This window comes from Hetaerina americana, unplaced genomic scaffold (assembly GCF_022747635.1).
Source record: "Hetaerina americana unplaced genomic scaffold, ioHetAmer1.1.p SCAF_4, whole genome shotgun sequence".
NCBI lineage: Eukaryota > Metazoa > Arthropoda > Insecta > Odonata > Calopterygidae > Hetaerina > Hetaerina americana.
In genome coordinates, this window is record NW_027286985.1 from 15,300,774 (window position 1) to 15,321,960 (window position 21,187).

Here is a 21,187-nt window from a genome sequence, read left to right on the forward strand (position 1 = left end):
GCGCTAGATGAGCTTCTGTGTAAGGATGTGGCGCCGGAGGGTTTCCACGCCCAAGTGTCGTCCCTAAAAAAATTATACTAGGCCACGAGCTCCAAAAATACGCTCCCCAAAAGTGTCAAAAAGAACTGGACACGGATATAGGGGGCCCCCTAACGCTATCTGAGCTTCGGCGCTGGATGAAATCCAACTCCGGCTCCAATATAGACATAATCCCTGTCAGAGAATCTGCCGCCGGTGACACCGACCTCCTTAGGGAAGGGGCCCGGCACTTTCAAAACACCTTTAACAGGTATCCTCCATGGAAGGAGAGAGACACACCCCCTTTCCCTACGCTATCCACATAGACGCTACCTATCAAAAAGACGATTTTTGTCGAGATATAAGCTCAGACGAACTGGACTGCGTTTCATCCATGATCCCAAAGGGCAGAGCACCTGACTTGGATGGCCTACCCTTTGAATTTTATTTAGCGTACTGGGATGTTTTAAACCTATTTTAACCCACATTTTTAACTGCATTTTAACTAGCGGCTCTCTGACTGCAAGTCAGCGGACCACCGTGATAACGCTTATACCAAAGAAAACGCGACCCAAGTCGTTCAACGACTTCTGGCCAATCGCCCTTTTAAACGCAGATTATAAAATATTGGCGCACGTCCTACGATGTAGAATGACGGCTGCTACCGACATCGTCCTCTCTCGATCCAAGTACGCCGTGTCGAAAATGCGAAACATCTTCGATGCAGCACTTTTAATTCGCGACATTATTTTTCCGCGCCCTTGTATGGCGATCGTTTTTTATCACTGCTAGCTATAGATCTTGACAAAGCATTTGATCTGGTCCGGATCGAATGGACTCTAACCGTGCCCAAGACGATGGCCTTCCCCGATTACTTCATCCATGCCGTCTCAAAGATGTACACCGGAACATACTCTATAGTTAGAATAAAGAATTCCACCTCGCTGCCCATCTCCGTCAGTACCTTCGTTCGGCAGGGCTGCCCGCTGTCGATTCTGCTGTTCGCATTTGCCTTAGACCCCATACTCAGACGACTGCAGAGCAGTGGAATCGGGGTACGCCGTAACGACGCCGTCTGCCTGGGCGTCGCATACGCTGACGACATAACCCTCTTCGTAGACGACCCGCCCCACGTGGCTCTAGCCCATGACATGCTTACGTCATATGAGCAGGGCGGTATCTTCCTCAACAACCGGAAATCCAGATTTTTGCTGCTGAAGGGCAACAGCCCTCGACCCCCATCCGTTGGTCAGAAGCGCCTTCGCTCAAAATCTTAGGGTTATGGTGGGAGAAGGAATTGGCTCCCACGATTGAGCGAAACTGGGGAATTATTGGCCATCATGTAAAATGGAGTGTTGGAAAGCTTTCACTCCCTTCCATCCCGATCGTGACCCGCGTCCGCCTCCTCAACCAGACTGTCTTCCCAAGGATATGGTATGTGGCCCATCTGTGGCCCTTACCCACTAAATACAATGCATACTTTATTAGAACGACCAACCAAATGATCTGGAATGGCTACGTAAAGAAAGTGTCTCGAAACCAGCTCTATGGCCCGTTTGAGCTGGGTGGTCTCAATTTAAACGATACGGCTCTAAAGGCGAAGGTGGTCTACGCGAAGCTCAGCCTGCGCATCCTCGGCGGTGACAACGCGTGGCGCAAGGACGCGTGGCAGGAACTCGCGCACGACGAATGCCACCGGAGGGCATTTGAAGAAACGAAAAAGGTCGCTTCTCTCCTGCGAGATGGAGAAGCAATTAGGGTCAAGACCCTGTAGGTCAGAGCGCTTACCGAGCAGCAACAAAATACATCAAAAAGAACGGTTTCTTAGAAAAACTGGGCGACCAGCAGGGCGAACGATGAGGCACGTAAGTGGAATGTTTAACTCAATCGCGAACACAGTCATGACGAGGGAAGTGAGGCATCACCTACAGCTAGCCAATTCGCCCCTTTGTCTGTCATGCGGTCGAATAGACAACGTCGCCCAGCTGGTTCTTGGATGCAACGATAAAATCAGAGAATGGGAAGCTCTAAAAAAGATCTATAAAACCTGGGAAGTGTTCGGTGGTGGTGCCATTACCGACATAAATCTGATCACCTTGAACTTTCAGCTCTTTCCGAGCTTCAATTCCTTCATAATGACCAGTCTAATCGTGGAATTCACACCGTTGAGAACCGCGAATAATTATTCCGCTAAAGGCATGCAAGCATTGGTGGAACGGATGTGGCTTCCCCCGGTACCGGACACACTTCGTCTGTGGTTAAAAAGTTGTTTTTCTGAATAACTGTGCTTCAAAGCTATCAATAATTCCAACCAAATATAATGCTCCGCTGCTATTCCAAATATTTCCTTCTATATCTTGTGAACCCTGCCTTCATTATTTCCTTCCGCCGTATTGTTCATGGTCACAATTGTTTTATGCAATGCATATGAATGCATGTCTATGTAAGTGTGTATATGCATATTTATGTTTATGCGTATGTATGTGTATGTATATGCATACATATATTTATAAAGAAAAAAATATATGCTGTAATCATAATCTGTAAGCTGATAATGCGTACACTGTAAACACTAGCAGTGTAACATACTGGACCGAATAAAACTAAATTGAACCATAGCTTAACTGGATAGAGCACTTAGCCGAACACCGAGAAGGATCTGTGTTCGAATCCAGGTCAAGACGGATGATTTTTGCTAACGGAAATTTTTCATTTGTCTCTTCAAATATTTAATTTGGATAATTGTAATCATTAGCCTTTCTAAATGCCTTCTTCTCTAACGCAAGTCTCCTCCTAATGCCCCCATTCCCTGTAAATTACGATTTCGTTTAATTTTAGATTTAATTTGAAAGCCGATCATGTATGACTGTCACGGATAATAATGCATCTGAATTTATTCCATCGCAGAATTCCTTCGGATTATTGTATTGCCCAAGATAATCGGAATGGGGTAATTTTCGAAACGATAAAACGATAAAAAAACGAAAAGTGCTCGACCAAATATTGAGGGATCTGGGTTCGAATCCCAGTCAAGGTGAATGATGTTTAAACTCTGAAATGTTTGCATTTTATTAAGTCCTATGACTCTTAAGACATTTTCGTTCTTTTGCCGCCATCTCACGGTTTTCAGTGGTGAGCGACTCGAGGAATGTTTGTCCGAACAATCACCAAATAGCAGTGAGTTAGAATGTATTAGAATTTACTTGAAGCTAGAGGCTCTTTGCTATGGAGTTTGAAAATGAGAAAAAAGTAATGCTAAGAAATACAAATCGTTCCAACAAAAAATCTAAAATAACGTCCAGCATACCGTAAGCTCACGGTGAGGATGTATAGTCCTTTGTTATTTTCTTATGACGATATCAAAAGAAGTTCAAAGGAAACTACAGTTTATCTACCACTAGGTAATCATTACGGCATATTCAACATGACTGAGCCAGAGAATATTCTTATCCCACAAATGAGCCTCTGATAACTTATAAGGAAGAACACATATAAATGAAAATCGTGCATTTATAAATCTTAATTCACGGAAATAGTCATTGAAGTAAACTTGATACCGCCCCGACGAGTTGAGCGCCTAAGTTGTTAAAGGCGTTGCCAGTTGGACGAACTTTCAAAGATTTCCCGAAGCAACACGAACATGTCTGCCTACAGGCATGATCGTGTTACTTCGTAGCGAGCTAATATTTTGGTGGATTGATAATTAAGATTAACAAGGCATTTTTTCCCGTGAAATATTTTACAAGACAAGGCCCTTTTACAAGGGATTTTGCCTGGAAATGTTTTTCAATCTCCAACGAATTTCGCCGGGCAAGGACCGTATTTTGTATGTAATCTCAGTGAAATTTGACGTGATTAACTAGCACAACAAGACACGATGCTTTCATCCCCGAGAGTTTGGAAGTAGGCAAAAATTTATAATTTTTCCTCTCCATTTGCTAGCGGCGTTGAGATAACTATCGTGAGCCCATATTATTCAAAGACCACACTGCCTCAATTCATCCACCGACGAGCACCTCCTACACAAGCAGTTTTGATCGGATCGTGGAAACTAGTATGTAGTATGAACATATATCGCCCGGACTTCCTTCAGCCTAAACTCTCGTTCGTCCCCCAAAAGTTTCTTTTCCAGTTTCTCATTGGTGCTCAGAAACAGGTTTCACACAGTCCTCTTATCTTTCTTCCTCTACACTACTTAACCAGCGTCTTTACCTTGGCCTCCAACTACAATATCTCTCCCAACCATTTAGGGGCCTCGGTGGCGGAGGGGCAACGTTCTCACCTGCCAACGCAGGTTTGATTCCCACCCAGGCTGGTTTTCCTCCAGAATTGAAACCCCTCGCGTTTGTAATTTCAAATGTAACGCGCAGAGTAAGAAGGGATTATCGAGTCCCAATCTCGCCCAGAAAGAAAGTTAACAATATGACTCCAAATTTCAACCAGCTATTCCCTCTCTTCGCAAAAAAATCATATTTCCAATACTATGTGTAAACGTTCCTTATCAAAATAAGTCACAACCCCTTTTATTGAAGACCTTTTATTAAAGATTCTTTGATAAACTCTAGTGTGGAAAATTACAAAATAAATGTTCATTTCTCTGAAATTCCACATGATTTTTTTTAAAATATCCATTCAAATTATTTTCCTGGTTTTTCTGCGTGCCTTAATCTCAAAAAAGTGTAATCTATGCAAACTTTCTTCCATTATTGGCCAGGTTTAGTTATCATAACATAACCTTCGTACAGGTGACTAATAACTCGTATTACTTTTGATTACGCCCCATTCGACACACTTTGCTTATCTTTATTTACTGCATATTAACTCCCGCTTTGCAAACGAGTCTTAAAATTCTGCTCATAATATTTAACTATCAAACACACATCCCTCCAAATGTACTTGGAATAAGTGAAGTGTCCTACCCGTTCTAATGTATGTTGCTGTACTTCATAATTAATTTGGGCCATTAAACTTTCTTGAGAATCTTTCTCTGGTAACTTTAGATAATTGAAACTGATCTTCATCCCATTCCTCGCGCATTGATTATTTAATGCACCAAAAATAACTGCAATCCTTTTGCTGCCTGGCTAACTGCTGCTTGATTACCTGTCAATCTATCGGACTTAATCAGCTCTCCGCTCAACGTCATTTCCAATCGAGCGCACCCAGCTTGATGAACAAAAGATGATATGGAGTTCTGTTTCTAGTAACAAACGTCTAATGCATTGTGTTGGTAAAGGAGAAAATTTTCACGAATGTGTTATGAATTTTCTAGCAAATTGAGAGAGTTGAAACTCTACGACATGATAAGGAATGGTTTATGGACCAGTCAATTAAACTCATGAATTCATCGGTCGCGTAGCTGGAGTCGATCGAAAAGCACATCGAAGAGTTACGATTGAAAATTAAAATTTTAAAACTTAGAAATAACCAACGCCAATAATAAATAAGGAAATGAGAATTGATCGATCATTTTCTTATTACGATTTGCATTCTGATACAACTTGAGGAAACCCTGGAGCGGGTAATATCTTTGAAAGCCTTAAATTTACTTTTAAGACATTTTATTTTAAAGGAAATAATAACTGCAAGCTTTATTTTCAGGGTAACCTAAGAAATCAGTTTGTTTTGACACATTCACTTTCTTAAATATGATTCTTATTAAAAATAAATATTGAATTGAGAAATCATTAAGGCCAATACTAAGTGGATTCGTACATCACGAAAAAAGAATCTAAGTCTTTGCGTTTCCACAGGAAATAATTAATTAATAATATTCATAACAGAATATTTAATATTTACAATATAAATAAATTAAGAATATATTAATAATAAATGGTTTCCTGTGGACACGAAAATTCTTTGTTTCTTCCTTCGTGTTTTAATAAATGTCATTGCTGCAGACTTAAGTGATTTAAGTTTTGCATTTGAACTCATTTTCTGTAACTCAATTTATGCTGCTTTAAGTATTTCCGTTACTATAAATTCACACTTGTATCCCTGTGATCAGAAAGGTGACTTTTTGCCCACCTAAGGAGCCCTTACTTTTTAAGCCGTCGTCAAAAAGGAGCTACACACAGTGAGCCTGTTACAGAGATCACTGGAGAACGAAAAATAACGATTGAGTATGCATAATTTTCACTGCCCGTCCACACATTTCGGACGCCTTTCCAGCATCCTCACGGAGGAACAAACGCTGCGCGAACTTCCTTTCGTCTGGCTCGTAACCAATCTGGAATGGGTGTGCCTACCTGACTAGCTCGAATTATCAATGCCTCCGCCAGCGCACCTCTAGGGGGTCATTAGAACGCACAAGCTTCCACCACGTCAAGGTTGCTGTCCATTGGGAGAATAATTACTATAGACTTATTTATCAGCCATGATGATGCTTTAAATAAACCATATTCAGTCTTTTAGTTACACAGTACCATAGATTAAAACAATAAAAAGCATAAGAATTTTGAGATCGATCCGTGTATGTTCATCGGAAAAAAGACGCATTATTTCATGGAAATGAATGCCATTATTAATGTTGTTGTATCATTTAATTCGAAACCATATTATTATTATGATTAATGTCTCTAATGATAATGATAAATATTTTATCCTGGTACTACCATAACTGTCATGCAGTCACTTACATGCACTCATTAGTATTCATTTACGCGTTGTACTTAAAATACCATATGCAAGGCCGGGCGGCCATAGATCGAATTTCTATGGGGAACGCTTGTTGGTTATGGTAATAATAGCAGTAATTACGACTAAGATGTACCGACAGCTGTAATCATGTTGCACTATTAATTCAACTGATTTACACCGTTATCCGGGGCGAAATGTGTTCTTGATGCAGAGTACAAGCCCGATATCTGGGTTAGCTGGCGTACGCGCCGCGCCACCCATGGGGTAAATTATGTTTAGAGAGTTACATTACGATGAAATATTTGAATTTTTGAACCTTTTTAACTTTTCGAATATGAAAATAACTGCTCGTTAAATTTATAAAAATGAAGATATGTTAAACGAAATAAGGGATTATCTAAGACTATTGTGATTTGAATTGATTTACCATAATAATTATTATCGAATAAATCCAAAATTAACGCTAAATGTGCGGCATTAAGTTATTTCGAAAACAAATTGACTTCACTAAGCACTTTCAAGACATTTTTGCAAAGGTAACCATGGTAATCATTTATTGACGAAGGATCAGTTGATCATGAAAGAATTTTTGTGTGGTTTTTTAAATAATTAATAATTTACACCCTGAAATAGCTGGAGAAGTAGCTTCTACGGCAAAGATTGCAATTATTAGGTACCGTTAGGAGACAGCGCCTTTTTGAGCGTTCCACTCTGCAAATTCTTAGCCTGATACATATGGCGCCAAAATTTCAAACAGATAAATTATTGTCATCATCGGAGATAGAATCTTATATTTTACGATATCATTGCTCTCTAAACATAATTTACGTAATTGTCTACATTCGCTCTCTCAAAATCAAGGTTTTCACTTGTGGTTATAAGTGAGGAGTCTAATCATTGGTGGGCTAACGACATTGATTTAATGTTGAATTCTGAGGATTAAACGCCTTAGCCAAGAACGACACCGAAATTAAATTTAAAATATTGACCGCATGAGCGTGAGTTTCAGGCATACTATATTCGAGTAAAGGGAGAAAGTCACAATGAAAAATTTTGTGAAAGCTTTGCTTTTGGTGGCACTTCGTTTGAAAAGCCACGCTTAATGACTTAAAAACCATCGGCACGCATTAAGAGTTAAAAAAAAACTTCAGTAGACTTGTTTATGCCATAATATGTAAATCACTAAAAAGCCACAGAGAAATTTTATATCAATTTATTGAGTTACGTGCGAGCGAAATAATAGAACTTGAGCACATGAAATTTATAAAAAAATATCAATACAGTGAGCCAACGCATGTACTCTCAACGCGCTTTCAGTCTACTTGTTAGCAACTAATTAAATTAAGGACGAATTTCTTTTTTTCCATTTAACGTGCAAAAGCGGTATTAATAAATAAATTAATGAATTCCACTTTCCAATTTCGGAAATTTATAAAATCCGCCTTCCTGATTCGTTCGGTATTCTCAAATGCTGTTAATGTCATTTTTTCCTCAAATTGCAAAATACTAATCACATCTTTATGTCTGTAGAATGAAAAATTTTCATCTTTGAAACCTTATTCTGGCCGAATTAGACATCCCAGATGGCGCGTACAAGCCTCTTATCCCGTGGACCGGATGTTCGTTTGTTTCATAGTACACTGAGGTGATATTTTTCTAGGCCCTTATTTTTTCTTGAACTAAAATTCTAGGTTTTCTTGAATTAAATAAATAATAGGCAGTAATATGTCTCATAAAGGATAAAATACAAATATTCACTAAATTTGTTTGACAGCAAAATTGTACATTTGTTTAGTGTGGAACAGATAAAGGCAAACAGAGGAATGTGGCTCTTCGCAACTTAATCTCTAGTCACGATTAACCTAAAAAGGTTGAATTTGATTCTGTGCAACAATGCTTATTTCTAAAAATTATATAAGTTAGTGCAAAAACTTTTATCATCGTTGCCATACTAAACGCAGCATAATCAAATTCCATACCCTTTTCAAACAATTTCCATGGGTTTGTTTCACAACTCAATGTCACCAACATGAATACATTATGAATTATTAATACGGGTAATTTTAAAAGAAATAAGCATTCAGTTTTAATTACAAAATTAAAATTCAATTTACCGATAGTAGAAATATTTAACGACATTAATTGGAGGATTTTAATCAGTAAAACGGAAGCATCAAGTATTAAACAGCGGATAATGTTCCTCGTTAATCCGCCTTTTGCTTGTCTGTCCACCCACGTGAGCTGAATACAGATGCAATTTGAAATTCCACGAAATCGAAATGGTAACGCCTTGTTTTCTCTTATCACGTTACACCACTGTTATTTGCAGAGGATGCATTTCAAATTTTGCAAAACCACTGACTCCTTAGGCTTTAACACGGAGGCAATTCATGCAAACAAATTTCCATAACCACCAAGAGCAACACATTTCCAGACATTTTTTCCTTGACACAATTTTCTCTTAACCGACCTTGACATAATAGTTCGAAGTTACAGTAACAGCTAAGCACGAACTGCGATGTGCATAGAACCGAAAACAAGACCTGTGAAGTAAATAGTCCACGCGATAAGGAATTATTGCTTTGAAACGCCAAAAGATATATAAACAGACATTTAAGCTCGATGATATGTGCACGTGGTAGTTTATGGATGTAATGAAAGGCAGAACATCCATCTGTAGCTGTAGATTCCGCTTCTGACATGGATTTCACACTGTGTTGGAATTTAATTGAACTATGATAACTCTGTAAAGCTGCCAGTTCGGAAAATCGCAAATTCTATCATTCCATGCGAGTTTAAATTATGAATTGAAGATAGGAATCAAAGGGAACGCCCAACTTTGACCCAAACATTTTGGGAGAAGAGAAATTGCTGCGAATGATTCCTAAAGCTTAATTCTAAATTCTTATTCGGAACTCCCTTCCTATCCAATTTCAAGAATGCTTATTCAAGATAACTCTGCGTTTCCCGAGAGGATGACAGATCATTTTACTCAGGTAGGGACTCAGCGGATCTCCACCAAAATTTTGCGAGGCTCGCCAAAATAAGGGATGCCTACCTTCCTATGGTTTCTTAAGGGGCCAAAACCGAAGGACACGAGGAGGCGTATTCCGAGAAAGGGACGTGCCACACCCTTATTCCCTGAAATCTCAAACTGCCCGGGGATGTTTGCATCGCACGGCCCTCCGAGGGATAAGGGATGAGGGAAAGGGTGGGAGAGTAAGAGAGGGGGAGAGAGGTATATGTAGAGCAAGAGAGAGATAGAGAGTGCTAGACAGAGAGAGAAAAGTAGACAGAGAGGGCTAGACAGATAAGGACAGAGAGAGCTAGAGAGGGAGCTGGAAAAAGAGGAATAGAGAGGGCGAGAGAGAGAAAGGGAGCGAGAGAGAGGAAGGGAGCGAGAGAGAGAAAGGGAGCGAGAGGGAGAACCAATTACGGCGAGGCGCTTGCCGCTCTGAGCTAGCGGGGGAAATCGCCACGATAAGTTTCTTCCTATGGGCGTAAGACGGTTTGGCAGGGCAGAGCACAGAGCAGGTGACTGATAGTAAAGGGGGATAAGATGGTAGGTCCATCGGAAAAAAATCACCGCCTCACCTTCGTCGCAGGTTAGGTACGTAGGTAGGTATCCCGACGGAGTGCTTAGCAGGGGTAGCCGTCCCCGTTCGTTAATAAGTAACGAAAAGACCCGTGCGATTTCGGTGCGGCCGACCGTCAAGGTTAATCTTTCAGTCACTTGATGCATTGCGTACCTCGATCGTGAAACGCAACGTGGATACCCAACCCGATCTCCCCCCCCCTCTACCAACAACCTCTTACCCCAAGCCTCGGCGAGCCTCGCTTCGAAAGAAAAACATCCTTCCCTCGAGTGGGGGCGGGGGAAGACTTGTTATTCAACTGCCAGTGACCCTAGCCACGCCTCTTGCCTCCACTTCCTTTCCACTCCCCTTGTTTTGGACCTTCGCCACCCACCAACCAACCAACCCTCCCCCCATATACACATCTACACTCTCCAGTAATATAATAATACTATTCTATCCCTTCGGGTCTTCGTTCTTTGCAGTGCTTTCGGGTATCTACGAGGGATTTCAGGACCGGAAAGAAAATCAATAGCGAAATGTCGCATCGATTGCTTTTTTTTTACGAGTGGTAATATGTTCCTCCCGAAAAACTCGAGGCGGAAAATGCTTCGCTGCTGTTTTCCGCCTCGTGTTCCGGGAACACGGCCCACTAAGTGAGCAGCGCCGCGAGCCGCCGAGAGTTGCAAGCGGGTGACGCGAGCGAGCATTCACCGGGGACGGTCGGGGTGCAGGAGCCGGAATCTCACCGTGCACAAGAAGCACCCACAACGCGGGAATACCGAATATTTCCCGAATACCATCGTTTTCTTTCCAAAAAACCTACGCTTCAATTTATCTGTATGTATATCTGATTCACGATGGACCCTAAATTGGTAATGAATCAGTTATATTCATGTATCGTCAGGGTCATCCAATACATTTTCACGCGTGTGAAATTGGCTAGAATGTTCTGAATCACATATGCTATCGTTTTTATAAGATTTTTAAATTGACTTGTAGCTTTGAGAAATAACCCGTACGGAAAATAAACTCACCGTAATAGAATCACACCGAGCTTCGTTCACATAAAATGTAATTTGTTCATGTGAACACGTGATTTTTCATTCACTTCAAGTTACAATAAGTGGACGTCAATTTATAGTCCTTATTATTATCCCCTCTCATCTTTTCCTTTTTACGAACGCTCCAAAAATTAAACCACAGGAATATAAACAGTACTCCTCAGTTAAATTACTAAAGGCTTGCCTTTCCCAGCAACCTTCGGAAAACGTCTGTGTTGACCGCGGGGGACTAAATAAATCCGAATGCCTAACGAATAACTTATAGATTGATATATTTCGTGTAAAAGAGTGAGCGATTTGTCGTATTTCTACGTAAACAACGATACAACTCTGGTACCAACGTTCAAAGTCTGCAAAATCGAAGAACCATGGACACCTTTTCACGCGATAGGAATAAATATGCTTAAGAATTTCTAAACCACAAGCCAGATTTTCCATACCAGCCAAGGAATTATTACATAAAAAGGTCTTTTATTTGCTAATGGTAAAATAAGAAGTGGTAAGATAATTCGAACAAGACATGATCAATGATGATCAACATCAGTCTCTCCTACAAAGGCTTCACTTTCTCTACTAGACATCACCGACGTTTCATTTCGTGGTTGAACGCTGGTAGAGCATAATGAATTGAGAGAATTATTGACTTCTGAAATTACTAGAATAATGACTTCCTGTTTACCGGGGGAATAGATGACCTAAAAAATATGAGAAAGTAATTTCTGGACTAAAATATATAAGTTCACATTCTCCTCAAATTTCGTGATAAAAAACAAAAATGTATGTAAGCATATTAATAGGTAATATGAAAATCTTACATACGCACGTTTACTAAAGGACACATAACATAGGCTCCTTAATCTTCACATTCTATGCGTTCTTAACGGTGTAAAATTAAAAAAAAACCACAAGACAGTTCCGCACTTCCTAATTACATGCCTCTTTTACCATCACCCTTAAAATCATGAATTCTTCGATTCATGGCAATCATACTGCTCTCATGTCGTTAAAATTATATCCCTTTTATAGATCCCCTCTGCAACTATACATATTTGCAATACCAAATCATAAAAAAATTAATTTACATGCTAATAGGCAGGGACTCCTAGCCATGCGCCCCCGTGGTCGGCTCGGCACCATGTTGATTTAGATTAAGAGCTTTTATTAATGTCGAACTAAATAAGTGTCATTTGCCCAGGGGCCTCTGAACACTAAGGCATGTACAGAAGTAACTGTTTATCTTAGGGTTTTTAATATTTTTTTCAAATTTTTAAAGTATGCGCATGCATAGATGCATACTTACGTCAGTACTACGGCACACTAGAGGGCTTTTAATTGCTATAATTAAGACGTAATCCAAAGGAGAAAATCTGTGGATTCGCGAAAAAATATGAACTCCCAAAAAGCGAGTCAGTGTGCCGTGAGAAACATACAGATAATTCTAACAGTTCCTCCATTTTAAGCTGCGAATGAAATGTTTTCCACTTTTTGGTGACTGATAACCTTTTTGAAAATATAGGGTAAAGTTAGGAAGTACGAATTTAAGTTAAAGACAATCTTGAGTAAATTGTTAATCAAGAATGGAGACGATAAGGTTAGATTGCATTATTTTGATGACCTTAAAAAATTAACAATTTTTTCGTCAAATATAAACAGTGATAGGTTTTATACAGCGCATTTGTACTATTTCAGGAATAGATCAAAAAGTGTCCAGACACTTCAAGGATAAAAATTACCCAAATACGGCAATTTCAGAAGCATTATAAAATATATCTTGCGCGGAAACAGACAAGGAATAGTTTTATACCCGAATGCCCCTGTTCCGTTTCTTATCGATCTAATAAACTATTTTAGTTTTCAGCACTACTTATTTTGTTATGCTCATCTTTTTCCGCAAGAAATTGCTGGGTACGTTACCATACGACACAGGCACAGGGTAAATCAATGAATAAAAGCAAATTCAAAGGCGTAGCGTGAACTTTTAACCATTAATGGTTAATGATCAACGAAAGTTTTATTTTTTAATTTTATTATTTTAAATCATATTACTGAGAATTTCCTTTTACACTTTTAGTCCAATTCATACAGGTAGTTCACACAAATAAAAAAATTAAGAATGACTGATAAAGACAACGATCACTGAAAATAAAAAGCATTTATTTGATTAATTAAAGATAGCAATTTTCCACAAAAATTTTTAATTAATCATGATATTCCACCATATCACGCCTGAAACGTCTCTTTTTACTTTTGCATTTATTTGAGCCTACGCACTCCGTTTTAATGAAGAAAATCAAATATCCTCAGCTTTGATCTAAAATAATAGCAAAATTGCGGTTGTAATTTTTTCCGTGGTGAATTTATTTCATGCTCCTAAAAACACTATTGTTGCGCTATAACTATTTGTAATGAAACTGCCTTAAAATGAGTAGAGTGAAGTAATCACTTCACATGCTCCATAAAAGAATCGTTTACATGATCATGACTTGCAGCACGTTCATATTACAAAAGAGGTCCATCGGGAGGCATTTCATTGCATTTTCTCAAAATCAAGCAAAAAAAAAAGAATTCCATAATATTTTTAAATGAAAATATTTCGACCATACTTGTTCCCACACCAATCAGGTAGGTTTGCCCAGTTTTGGAAAAAATCGATCGTCAATGTCCGCATCAAACTATCCGTTGATATTTTGTTCTACCCTCCGCAGTCATTATAGACAGTAGTCAATATTTTTACTACGGCAATGTGTGATCACAGAATCTCCCAGGCTTTTTATGGCATGTCCTGAAATTAATTCCACCTCATTCCGTTTTTTACAACAAACATCAAATGTTCCCTTGAAAACGCGTTTTAAGCCAACAATGTAATGCTGTACGCTGAAGTTACAATCAAATGAAATCCCTAAAAAACGTTCGTCCCAATAAAATTTTTATGCACTGCTAATGAACGTATCGACAAGAAATCTGACTCCCGTAACTCTTCCCGCATTGTTTGCTCGTGTGTGTGTGTGTGCCCGTGGGCGCGTGTGCGTCCACCTGCCAGTGGTTGGGCGCTCGGAGCAGAATGACATGGAAAAATGAGTGTTAAATAATAATTTTCAGCGGTGTAATTGCCAAAATTAACAAAAAAAAGACCGACTGCCGTTCTCTAATGCATTGAGTCCGCTCCGCAGATGTCGAGGACATGGGAAATAAAAACGGCGGCAATAAGGAGGAGCCGAAAACTAAAAGCGAATAAACGAAATAAAAATGTATAACTCGAGGGAGCCTTTGTCACGAGGCGGTGTCACATGCAGAAGTCGGCTGTTGGTGGTGGTAAAGGTCCGCAATCCTCATAAATGCATTCGCACGGGTTGACATACATATTCAACGGGGTTTCGCGGATATTTTTAACAGGCGTTCAGTGTCCCGGCATACATTTGGCACTTCGAGTGGTTTTAAAGAGACACTACAGTTGGTGGTAGATTGTGTGTTCGCGCGCGCGCGCGCTCCATATTGCACAAGTTCAATTGGACCTCCATCTCCCTCCCTCCATCCATCCCTCTCCAGCTCAATCCTCCTCCATACTCTTTTATTTCTCTTATTCCGAGAAACTACCGACGGGAGGACGAAAGCACGTACTCAGGAGCGTATTTATAACCGAACTAACCGATCATTTTTAACCACTAAAAATTAAATTGTCTGGCACATATTCGGGACTGCGGACGATATAAAAGGTTCCCGCCCCCTTCCCACAATCCCCCTCCCCACAATCCCCCCTCCCCCCTAATCCTCTTCCCATAAACACCCTTTAGGGACCGAGTTTATCCGTGGGGCCCCGTGGATTATGTGGTCGGTAGTAACTCGAGCTTGGCGCGGTAATACGGGGGACGATGCGTTGTTCCACCGTTAAATGTAAACGTTTCGCTATAAAGCATTCCACCCCATTCCTTCCCTCATTCCCCATCCATCCTCTGCACAAAATAGAGGAACGCGGGGTCCACTTCAGGTACCTTGAGGTGACGAAATGCTCCGAAATGAACGAAAGACGATCGATGGGAAATGCCCTCCATCGGGAGTGCTCAACCGTTAACTTGTAGACAGCGGCCGTATACACCCCTGGGCTCGGAAATAATTTTCCGAGCACCGCGGGGGCAGAGGTAGTCAAACACGATCTGCAAAAACGGTACATGGGCATTGGCGAAGTTACTTCACGGGGCAATAAAACGATTACTTAACGCGCGAGCTGAACAAGGTCATTAGGAATCGGAAAATTGAGGCAAGTCGAGGAAGTAGGACCACACGAGCTCATGTGTGTACCGCGGTGCCCAAGGACGTGCAGGGTTATCGCCGTTTAAAACCTTCCATTTCCAACTCCTCATGTTTTACTCGACTCGGGATATGGCGAATGTAGCCTTCCCGGCTAGAGAAAATGTTTTTCGGAGAAAAAAGATATGGTTCGGCTACACGGTCGACTACATTCGTTAATTAACTCCTCGCCCTGGTTGACTCCGGTCGTGGGTCGCTTGGAAGTGGTCATCCCCTCGATGTGGAGTGCCTTAGGGCATGACAACATGGTCTTGATTTAAAAGTCGTTAGAGGAGGCCCGTGATTCACGATGTGCGGATACTGTGAGACCAAACCTAGGAGCGAGAGGTTATCATTTGCAAAAGCTCCCAAAATGAACCGCGTATGCTTGCCCGGATGCATGCATTAGAAGGTGCGTTTTCAACACAGGTATATTTTGGCGATTAAGGGGCGTAGCCGATTTCCTTCTCTAAATCAGAATATTGGGGCTTAAAAGTCATCAGGCTCAGGCGCTTCGATAGCTTCATGGATAGTTGGCTTCGAAGCCATTCTAATCTTAATCGATTAATTGAAATTACATGGTCAAGAAGAGAAATTTCGTAACAAAAGACGGGAACAATAAAATACCTAATTAAGCAAAGTGGAGAAAATTATTTGTGCCACCATATGAATTCAGAGTATTTTAGCATAATTTTCTTCAGCAAACAAGACGATGACAGGCCGTAATTACTATGCACCTCTCGTTCTGATAGCTGAATCTAAAGAATATACATCATATCGACTACCATTTCTCACTAGCCCTTCCTTTGATGTTCTCTAATAACCTAGTAAGCAAGAAGGAAGACGAATATGATACCATCTTACTTAGCAGTATTGATTTAGAAAAAAGTAGATTCTTTCCTAGTCTTTACCTCCATCATGTAGTCAATAAAAAAGATAAATTTCACCAAATTTACTGGAGCACATCATGCTCAAACATACGAGTACATCTATTAAAGGCACTGTAAACGAAGGCTCATTGACGCCATGTTTAGAGCACCAAACACATCCCCTCAGCACATGACTCCGAGGTAATTAATACCTAAAAGTAAACTTTGACACTCACCACACGTGTAGACAATTTTGAGGTACATCCGGGACTCCTGCTTGCATGGGTTCCCGAAGGTAGCAGCGTTGGCGTTGAGGATGCATTTCCTTTTGCCATGGCACATTTGCATTGCAGTCTCCGTGGCGTAGCTCACAAGACAAGCTGCGGCGAGAAGGAAAATTGGTGAGATCTCATCTTCTATTCCACATACAAACACTTCTATTTACACTACTTCTTGCAAACGCTCGAAACAGTGATTATTGAGTCGTAACTGATTTCTAGTACACTTCGCTTCGAGTGTTTTATTTTCGTTTTCGCATGTTTTTCATTGACAACGAACTTACAAGGTCCTTTAAAGTCCTTGATTAAATAATATTCAGTTTTCAAGTCATGATTCATTGATTCTTAGCAACAGTACAGTTAAAATTGATAACCTTAGTTTTAAATTCGGTAGCGTTTGATCAAATTCAAAGTGGCTATGAGAAAACTTAAATAACAACATGACAAGACGAACACAAAAGTAATTAGAATATAGATTACTTAATAATTTAAACACAAGATATAATAAATTATATTAAGCCGGAAAGAATTGGAGTTCCTTTAATTATTAAACTACAGATAATTAGAGCTTTCATTATTTGATTATTTTATTTACAGGTTTTTAATGCTGGTAGTCGGCGGAAGGCTGATTGGCATTCAGTAGATATCCAGATTTTACATCGTTAATATTTGAAAAAAAAATACGCATACGTATATACATGTATAATGATAGATTAAGACAAAAACGCAATCTGCAACTACAGTAAATGAGTACAAGTGAATGTGGCAAGGTTTAAGAGTGCATTTTGCGATTTCAACGATAGCACATATGGCCCCCAACTCCCCGTAGGATGACATAAGAAAAAGAAAATTAAGAAGAATAAGGGGATGCACGATCTTTAAGAGATAATTTTCGCACGTTTAAATGAAAGGAAATTCACGCAGGCTTTAAGAAGAGACCTCCACTTAAATCTCTCTCTTGTAATATGCTGAGTGGGGCATTTTTCGATTTCTGCTCATGGAAGGTAAGCTTTAATCAATCTATATCGATTTGACGAATTCCGGTCTCAAATGGAAAAAAATGCCCGTCGTCTCTCGTTAGAAATTCTGTCGATGGTGTAGGGATTCAAATTTTAATAGAAGTTCGATTTTCATAGATTTGGAAGTTAAATGAGTCACAGCTTTCTCAGTTGCACAGCAATTGCAAAATGGCATGGCAATTGTTTCTCCGTGCCGCTAGTGTACCACCGAATGCATACGCAAAGGAGATTTTTGAAAGTGCAGCGAAAACAAGAGCCCACGTGAATGTGTACCGCCTCTCAAGACGAAGCTGTGGACGCGTCAGCAATCGTGTTTCCGGTGTGCCTGCCTGCGTGGTCATTCGAATTCAATCTGGGACGGAGACGACGTCACAAGGTTTGTGCAGAGGGGTACTTACTCTCTTCCGGGACTCCCTGAGGCTGCGGGCACTGGATGCTCTCGTACTCGGTGCGCCCAAAGCTCGCGGAGTATACGGCGATGCGGGCGTGGGATCCACACCTCAGCTCGGCGGCCTCATCTTCGCAGGCCACCTTGCTCCGGAACTCAACTGTGGTGCGCGACCAGGAGGGAAGTCGTCGGGGAAGAGGTAGAGGAGAGAGAGAGAAAAAAATCCATTATCCAACCCTTTCTTTGTCTTCGAAGTGGAATCGAAAGATACTGGCGCGGGATAAAGAAAACCTTTATGCGGTTTGAGGTGTAATATATAAGCATCTCTTTCTCGCAGTTTGATTGATCAGACCTTAGGGAAATAGTCATTAGTCTACATTAAATCTCCTCCCCTATCTCAAGTCTCTCTACTCGACCTAGGTCGAACATTAGTGCATGAATAGAAATGAAATATTCTTCTAAAGTAAACGCATTTTTGTAAAATATTTTTATTGAAATACAACGGAAAGATAAAAAAATTAGCGCTCGAGGGACTTGAAACCCAGTTAAAACGATAGAAATTTGAAAAGAAGTATGCGGGGAGTGCACGTCTTATGCAGCCTTATTAATTCACTGCGGTGAATAGCGCGGGATTAATTAATTATTTCACCAAAGCTAAGGTCTATTCAGTCAAGTGGAGACACAAGACTTTTTCTTATTTTACGCCTTGCACCAAGCCAAAAAAAATTCCTCGAAATCTGCGCAGCCACTTACTTAAGTCTCCCTTTGTAAGTTTTAGAAAGGAAGCAAAGGCCAACCGGGGTTACTTCTGACGCCATAAAAGGAATTATTTAGACTTCACGATGCATCGGTAAATTAGACCACCTTGGGACCCTGATAAGACAAAACATTCCGAGACTGAGAGTATGAAAGTTCTCCCTTCGACACAATTTCAACCCCAAAAATCCTAGGGTAAAATAATCCCACTATCATAATCTTTTCTGGATTCCCTCTTCTCCTATTTCGGAAATTTGAAAAATTAAAAACATTAAAATTTTATCCTCAAAGTTTGATCTCTCCATACCAGGAGCAGATTGCATACTACATGCATATGCAAATTCAAAATATTAGGCGGGTATCGTTGAATTTCAATTGGATACGAAATGATTATTATCTTCGTCATGCACATTGATTTAATAGAATCCCAAAAACAGGAAGATTTAGAGATTTGAGATATTAGTTGTCAGATAGTATTTTATTTTTTAATTAATAATCTGAGCAGATTTCAGGGTTAGGATGGTTTAGATACCGCCAGCTATTGGGTTAGTAATGGAGAAGTAAATCATAAAAATACGGATTTATTTACAATTAATATTACGGATAAATTATGTTACTATTCCAATCCCAAAATCAATATGATACTGATGAAATTATTAAATTTAAAAATTAAAAAACAGTTCGCAGGTTAACTGTGTTTGAACGGGATTTCTCAGAATTGACATAAAATTGAAAAGAATTTATCATGGCCAAACTTCATATTATGTATAACTTATATTTTTAAAATTTATGAGATCTATAAAACACGATGAGATTATAATGAAGAAACTTACCATAGCTTTATTCTGAATATCATGCTCAAATGAATGCCTTTCAAGTCCAGTATTGACGGTACAATTTTACCAGGAATACGATAGTTTTCAAAGTCTACCTGGGATAGGAAGGAAACCAAATAGGTAATAAGGTGGTTAGGACCACAAGAGATAAGAATTTAAGAAAAAATATCATTTTAACGAATTATTCAAAGAAAAATTGTGTCAAATAGTTTAGTGGGGTGATAAAAACTATAAATCAGACGTCTTTGAATAGGAAATATGCACGAAGTAGCAGCCATCAACGCTATTTGCTGCGTAAGAGCGAGTGGTGCAATTTGCTCCCTTGGTTCGCCCTCGTGCAGCTGTTTCATGCACATTTTGCTCTTGTGATCTCCTTTTAGAGAACAATCAAAGAACCGTGCTGTCTTTAATGAGACTTTGAATTAAAATTGCTAAATAGAATTAACAATCCACCACCAAATGCGTTTTTGCATGTCAACACGAGACACGCTGTTTTAATGGCTTATAGCAGTGTTTCTGAGGCTGTGGAGAGAGATAAAATCAAACGAAAATTTAACTTTCGAAGCAAGTAAACGCATCAAGAAAATTAACGGTAACAGTCCTCACGGTGAGCTGATCAGCATTTGACTGATTAAAAAATACATGATACACGACGCAAACCTTTGAAGTACGACGCAATAGGTCATTTTAATTTCTTTTCTAACCTTAAAAAAATCATGCTTTATTAGCCTTTTCCTCATCTCATGCATAGATATTTTATTTAAAATAGAATAACCATACCGTTTGTGAATTAAAGAAAACCATCACACTATAAATGAAAGCTTTTACTGTCGGACGGAATTATAATCATTCAAAATAATCATCAAAATCACCCGACACCGTACATCGATGTTTGGTAGTTGATTCTCCTTAGTAAAGAGGTTTAATTTGTCCCATTGGGATAATCGAAACGAACTAGTATTCTCTGACTGAGAAAAATGAGATAAAATGCTACTTTGAAGGTTTTACCGACAGCCATCGAAACATATATTTTTCGAAGGAGTTAGTTAAATATACTTTTTTTCGAGACTTAGGAAGAGCTCCGAGATGTATTTTTTTCGTTTAATGATAGCCTTTCAAAACAAATCATTGTAACTGTGAATAGAGACGTAGATTCATGGCTGCATTAGGAACAGCGTGGCCATAACTGACTGATAAGAAATATATTTAATAAAATGTTTTACTTTTGTCCTTTGGTTGGTTGGTTGTCCGGCAATAAAGTACGGTAAGAGTTCCACAGATTAGGCGGATAAAAGTTGATTTAGTTGCTAATAAACTCTTTCCGTTTTGATCAAGATGAAAAAACAGGAGGCTATTTGAATCAAAAGTTTATTTTTTTGATTTCGGATAACGAGAGAATGATTATAAATGTGCGCGTGACGATTTTATCTTCCCGTTCATTTCAGAGAGTATTAAAAACGC

The 21,187-nt window shown here is 39.6% G+C and overlaps 1 protein-coding gene across 1 annotated transcript in view; it reads right to left on the reverse strand.

Moving 5' to 3' along the window:
• Nucleotides 1-21,187, reverse strand: part of LOC139692080 (protein eva-1-like) — a 192,004-nt gene that overhangs the window by 53,342 nt on the left and 117,475 nt on the right. The window contains exons 4-5 of the mRNA XM_071590112.1: nt 18,145-18,294; nt 16,686-16,829 (exon numbers count right to left, since the gene is read on the reverse strand). Of these exons, the coding sequence (XP_071446213.1) occupies nt 16,686-16,829; nt 18,145-18,294 (294 nt within the window). The remainder of the gene's footprint in view (nt 1-16,685; nt 16,830-18,144; nt 18,295-21,187) is intronic.